Source organism: Oryza brachyantha, chromosome 3 (assembly GCF_000231095.2).
Source record: "Oryza brachyantha chromosome 3, ObraRS2, whole genome shotgun sequence".
NCBI lineage: Eukaryota > Viridiplantae > Streptophyta > Magnoliopsida > Poales > Poaceae > Oryza > Oryza brachyantha.
This window is the reverse complement of record NC_023165.2, coordinates 14,586,689-14,593,004: the sequence shown is the minus strand read 5'-3', so window position 1 is coordinate 14,593,004 and position 6,316 is coordinate 14,586,689. Positions and strand designations below refer to the sequence as shown.

The following is a 6,316-nucleotide window of genomic DNA, read 5'->3' as shown; positions in this document are numbered from 1 at the left end:
CCCGCAAAGGTCTCTTTCGCTGGCGATCCGCGAGATCGGCGCTGTGGGGAGCACACATCTGCAATTTGATGGTAAATTTCCTCGGCAGGTTGGTTTGTCCCCATCAACCGTCGATTCTCGACAGTCTCGGCTCGGGCGGCTTGTAGCAGCTATGCCACCTTCGTCCCAAAATAAACGAATTACTCTGTCTTATTTAAAAAAAATTTATGATTAATATTTCTATTAATTTTTAATAAATTTTTTAAATAAGATGGATAGTCAAACACTCGACCTAAAAAAACCCAAAAATCTTTTTTTTTGAAACGGAGTAGTACTCCCTTTCGCATTTCCTTTCTGAGGGAAAAGAGTTTAGGCTGTGTTTTTTTTATATAGATAGGAAGCTTGCTTGTACTTTTTTTTATAGTTATTTAATAGTGTAGACCATAAAATTAACTATTGTAAAGCTGAAACAAATACACCATAATAGTTTAGAGCGTTCAGTAAAAACCAAAGGAAAAAAAAAACTACAAATAACCTGGGTAAAAAAGGCAGCCAAAGTTCATCGCATTTGATTGGGAAATTGAATCAAATTGTGAGGTTGGAACTTATTTCTTTTATAAAAATAATAATAGAACATCCTTCTTGCAGGTGTCTTTTCGCAAATAATGGGTGAAACAGACAGATTGAGGAAGTAGGCAGCAGAAGATGCGTTTACAAACAAAGATAGCATAAAATAAAATCTCTGCACGTACGTCAAGATGAATGTTCCATTTCCCCGAATTCGGATCAGCAGATGATACAATTTTGGACCACCACCAAACCAATGGACGTTAGTCAACAGCAATTAATCACCAAAACTCTACCTTGTAGCAGAAGTTACAAGGAGAAAAAGAATCTTCATGCCCATCCCAATTTGTCTAAGAAACAATGCTCTACTTAAAACTCTTAAGCTCTGCAGGAAATTCCAGTTTTGGTGAATTTCCCCTGGAAAATGCCCTCATCTATGCAGCAACCGGTGTTTGCCTAGGAGAGTTGTTGACACGGGTAAACCTCCCATTTCCGTTCTGGAAGGGCCGCGCCGGATGGAATCCGTTCTGCTGATAGCCATTCCCAGGTGGTGGCCCTCGACCACGACCTGAAAACTCAGTGCGATTTCTTAAGTCACTCCTCCTGTTGAAGTTATCACCTCCGTGGTAGTTAGCATTGTTCGCATAGCCACCACCTCGTCCTCTGAAATTATCACCACGGAAGGCTCCCCTTCCAGATTGGAAACGACCACCTCCACCACCATTCCCATTATCACCACGTGTGATGACAACACCATTCACAACTGAGGCAAAAAAATACACTCTTAAGCCATATATCTCTTGATAAGAAATGAAAGTTTCATGTAAAAAAATACTTATCATAAGCATGTCAGTGTAAAAGGACTCAAAACAGCTTGATAGACATAATGGCCAGACACATAGTAATTAATAACAAGGGAGAACATAATTAGCAATCAATACATCCAAAATCATACTGCCAGTGGCCACAAAAATACAAGGCACTGTGGTATATATAATTTTGCTGAAAGCTAACAATTGTAAAAGATGCACAAATTAACATTAGAAACTACATGCAAGAGTTCAAAACAAAAGCTAGGAAATGCCATTGATAGTTCAGCATCATGGTTTCTTTTAGTGTATTGAAACCTACAAACACATGACTAAATGAGCAAAAACTATCAATCTATTGTCAATCTGATCAGGAAGGTTGATTTTGCTTACCTCGGGTAGTGGTTCTTTTCTCCTCAACAAATACTTCTTTCCCACCCATAAGAATTGGAGATGCCTAGATCACAACCATACATATACAGTGAGTACAATCACTAGAATATACAAATCTTGATACTGCAATTTTGTTTTAAGATCATTAAAAAATTGTTCCATGGCAAAACCCAAAACAAAAATTTTAAAAACAATCAATGGCAACACATTATCAATTTTAACCACAGTTCTGTTTAATGTGCAAAAATCAAGGAACAGGCTGAAAAAAAAAACAACCTCAATTGCTGCCTTCATAGATTGCTGTGACTCAAACTCGATAAAGCCAAAGCAGAATCGGTCAATCTGCATAATGTAGTAAAAGAGTCAGAAAAAATAAAATACCTAAGGGACCAAAGCCAATTATTGCTAACCTTGTTGTTTCTAACTTGGATTCCACTTGGCTTGATAGCACCAAATTTCTTAAACTCTTCCTCAACCATCTGGACAGTCACATTGTAAGGCAAACTCTTGACAAAAACTGAGTAACCTTGCTCTACAGTTCAAAAAGAAGTGTTAGTAATGCTATTCTACTAGTAGTGTTAACAATCTGATCCACTAAATTAATGCTAGAACCAACCATCATTAGAAGTGTTGTTTTCAGCAACGTTATCATCATTTGGAGTGATTTCAACAGTCTGAGTACTTTTAACAGAAGGTTTCTCTGAAGCTTCAGCAGTCTTAATCACAGGTTTTGGAGCTGGCTTAGGTTTCGCAACTGGGGTCAGTGGCACCTCCTTCATCACCTTCACCTATGAAGGAACCATCGTTAATGTATGTAATCAATAGGAGCTTAGCAACAAATTCACAATTATATTAGCCAATCATTCAGAATCATGCTTCAAACAAGCAGTATGGCAGAAGGGAGAATAGGGAACTCACAATTGACGCATAGGACTTCTTTGTTACATCCTTCTGAGATGTAGGGGTAGGAGCAGCAACAGGGGTCTTCCTGGGTTCCTCCTCTTTGCTCATTTGTTCAGGTGATTCAACAGTAGCATTATTTTCGACACTAGTGCCATCAAGAGTGGAATTTGTCACTTCCCCATCTGCGAAATTATTCTCCACTGCCACTGGGTCTGAGACCATACCGTCTTCAGCTGGATTAGGATCTGACAGTGTTGAAAAAGTCAGTGTACATGGATTTGAAGACTAAGAGATTTTCCTTAGAAAGAGAAGATAGTCAATAATGTACCAGTTTCAGCAAGAGAGGCAGCATTCTGATTGTTTTCATTTTCTTGAGTAATTTGATTTATTGCAACTGGTGGCCTTTCCACTATAAATCTAAATATATCATTGAGAACAACATAGCCACCAGATTCTTGAGGTGCAAGGAAGAATGACTGTGCAAATCTACGGCATATGCCTTCAGATGTCAAAGATCCAGTAACAACAATGAGCACACCATCCTTGTGAGATAACTGTGCATCTGCAGTCTCTATCTCTGTTAAGTAGTTGCTAAAGTCCATAGACAAGATCATTCTGTTGATATCCTGCTCGAAAACATAGAACTTAGCAAAAGTACTAATGTTACCAACTATAGCAATTGAATGACATAAGGGAACTTACAGCAGTTGTGGAGACATATTCCATTACTCCAGTAGAATTAGGCCGGCCAACAATACTTGCATCTTGATAGAACCTGTGGACCTGATCTGGTGTCTCATGTAGAATGTGGTAATATTGCTGAACAAATGCCCCACTAATCTGCAATGAACAAAGCTTACATTTCTTCAACACAAGAACCTCAGCAAATAGTAGTAGACAGCTGACAAGATAAAATGCCTACCACTTGGGGGCTTATAGGAGTAACTGAGTTTCCAGCTTGCACTGCCATTGCTGAAGAAAAGTATACATTAGTTCTTGATCTTAACAGAAATAATAATTGGATGAATCCACAAGTTAACATGGAAACTGCATGTATGGCTATATGGTTATAAGTAGAGGATTGCCCAAAACCTGGCAAGACCATAGATCAAAACGAAAATGTACAAAAATGAATTGCGGACAAAATATGTATGGTATATAAGTAGATGCATTAGTAATAAATGTACTATATAACACAGCTGAACTATTGGAATAAATTGAATGCGATCTCCAGAAATCAAATTGTAATATAGTTCAATAGTACTCTAGATAGACCCATTTATCTTCAACAATAGCCTACTCCTAATGAATACCAGAACCAGAGTAATGCAAGTTTACCAAAATCAAGCATACAAAAACTCAATCAACGAATGCTTGTGAAACCTTTGCATGATTAAGACTACAATGACCTAGGAAACCCTCAATTGCACAATTGGAAGAAGTAAACTACCAAAATATATTTTAACTAAAGGTAAAGGTCTCATCAGACACAAAGGGCACAGCTGCAACATTGACTGCTCAATTTAAAAAAGCTAGAACATATCAGTAGGAACTAATCAAGACAAACAATCTGGCTCAACACTCAAAACATTGCCCCACTCCTCCGACTTGAAGTCCAAAACCAACCCCTAATCATGTTGTCCTGTGGAGTCAATACTCAAAATCTATCCAATCATAGGCTCGCTCAGGTTGCTTTTAACACTAAAAGCAGACAATTTTCCCACCCAAAACGTCCAAACTAAATCGCTGAAGTACAAAAACAGCGACTTCATAGTAATCGCTGATCTACGACGCGGCCAAAACAGAAACCAAAGGCACTATCCCGCGTGCTATAACCCTAAGCCTCCATGCACGGCATAAAGCAGCGCCACCGCCACGAATAACGCATCCCATTTGCGACGGTGAAGAGGCCACACAGTAAAAGGCGGCGGGCGGCGGCGACTCCACGCCCCGCACCCGCGGGGGACGGGGGAAAGGCGGATCAAGCTCCCCCACCCACCCGCATGGAGATCGACACGCGCAAACAAGAGAGAGACCACAGGGATAGGATGGATCCAATCCAAACCTTACAGGCGCGCGGGGCGGAGGACGACGAGGGAAGCGAGCGGGGGGGAGCAGGAAGCCTCCGGCGCCGGCGCCGCCGCGAGACGACGCCGCCGAGAAGGGAGCGAGGACGGGAGGAAACCCTAGAGAGATTTGGGGGCGGTGGATGTTCTACGCGAATCGCAGAATTATTTTGCGAGACGGAACAGGAACGGCCGAGCAAAGCGAGCGTGGGTGGGGGTGCGGAGGTTTAAAAAGGGGGTTTAGTATACCGGAAGTGCTAATCTGTTTCCGACTTTTCCCACCTATCATTTTCTTTTACCCAACGACGGTAAAATATTACCGGAAAAGCTACCGTACGATATGTCGTATGAACGAGACAGTTAATGTTTTGCTCGTATCTCTTCCGTGCAGTATGTCTTCTCTACGCCGCGCGCCTCCACGATGTCTAACTTGCTGCGTACCTCCACGCCACACCCGTCTACCTCGCCGACGTCCTCGAGTACCTCGCCGCCGAGGTTCGGCCCACGCGCTCGCCGCAGAGTACCCTGGCCTGATTTGGATTGTCTGCCCCTTCTCTTCTATTCCTTCCTCCAGGTGCTCGAGCTCACCAGGAACGTAGCGCGCGACAACAAGAAGAACCGAATCATTCCCCAGCGCGTGCTGCTGGCGATCCGTAATGATGAAGAGCTCAGTATCCCAATATGATACATGTTGATACTAAATGACTAAATGGTATTATGTGATACCACTTATTAACATATGATACATATTGATACTATCTAGTGATACATGTTGATACCTTTTGATACTATGTGATACCACTGAAGACCTTGTGGATTGATACCTTCTAGCATCTGTTGGTATCATTTGACACATGTTGGTACTAATCGATATCATTCACGTTTCCATATAGGAATCAAACGATACCTATTGATACCTATTGATACATGTTGACATCATATGATATCACTTAGAACTATATGGTACCGCTTGGTACCACTTGGTACAATGTGATACCTACATTTTTTTGAGCTACCCTTGTCGCGTGACACTATGATACCAACTCCAATGGTATCATCTGGTACCAGCTGCGCACTGGTACGTGAGGCGCATCTGAGCGCGAAGGCGGTGGAGGCGTGCGACACGCTGCGGCGTGAGTGCGGTGTAGCAGCACATACCGCGACGTCGGCGGAGGTGGGCAGACGATGGCGGAGGCGGCGACACGCGACGATGGCAGAGGCAGGGCGGACACGGCGATGACAGACGCTGGCAGGCGACATGCGGGGATATGCGGGAGACGGGGCAACAAATTAACACAAAAAAGATTAAATTTATCTACTACTCCTATAAAAGGGAGTAGTGGTGGTGGCGGGTGGTGGTGAATCTGCCACCTACCCCATCACCAACTCACTCCTATTTTTTAAAATAAAAAAATTAAGACCTATATATCAAACCACTTTTATTAATTTTATTTAATAAAATGCTAATGATATTTTTAATAAGATCCCGTTGCAACGCATGGGTAATATGCTAGTAAGAGTAAATTTTGTAAGACCCCAAGTTTTAGGACATTTGTAATGCAAACCCTCGTATCAACGAACCTCATATTTTATGGCAAA

At 41.9% G+C, this 6,316-nt stretch overlaps 1 protein-coding gene across 3 annotated transcripts; it reads right to left on the bottom strand.

Annotated features, from left to right (window-relative positions):
* Nucleotides 1-715: 715 nt before the first annotated feature.
* On the bottom strand, nucleotides 716-4,902 carry LOC102699482 (nuclear transport factor 2-like). 3 transcript variants are annotated; one of them, XM_006650138.2, is made up of 10 exons: nucleotides 4,717-4,902; nucleotides 3,574-3,623; nucleotides 3,354-3,491; nucleotides 2,980-3,277; nucleotides 2,667-2,896; nucleotides 2,365-2,536; nucleotides 2,159-2,280; nucleotides 2,025-2,090; nucleotides 1,749-1,812; nucleotides 716-1,309 (listed from the first exon to the last, which is right to left on the bottom strand). In XM_006650138.2, the coding sequence occupies exons 2-10, from the start codon at nucleotides 3,619-3,621 to the stop codon at nucleotides 981-983; spliced, it is 1,467 nt and encodes a 488-aa protein (XP_006650201.1). In that variant the 5' UTR covers nucleotides 3,622-3,623; nucleotides 4,717-4,902; the 3' UTR covers nucleotides 716-980. The 3 variants fall into 3 exon arrangements, with proteins under 3 accessions (XP_006650201.1, XP_040378611.1, XP_040378610.1); XM_040522677.1 differs by having other exon boundaries at nucleotides 2,365-2,530; XM_040522676.1 differs by having other exon boundaries at nucleotides 4,722-4,902.
* Nucleotides 4,903-6,316: the final 1,414 nt, after the last annotated feature.

Bases quoted from the DNA above. Each gene is read 5' to 3' on its own strand.
- LOC102699482 (XM_006650138.2), bottom strand. From the start codon at position 3,621: ATGGCAGTGCAAGCTGGAAACTCAGTTACTCCTATAAGCCCCCAAGTG. The intron at 2,537-2,666 runs GTGAGTTCCCTA...GTTCCTTCATAG, and splicing joins AGAAGTCCTATGCGTCAATT to GTGAAGGTGATGAAGGAGGT. The intron at 1,813-2,024 runs GTTGTTTTTTTT...GTTGTGATCTAG, and splicing joins CTATGAAGGCAGCAATTGAG to GCATCTCCAATTCTTATGGG.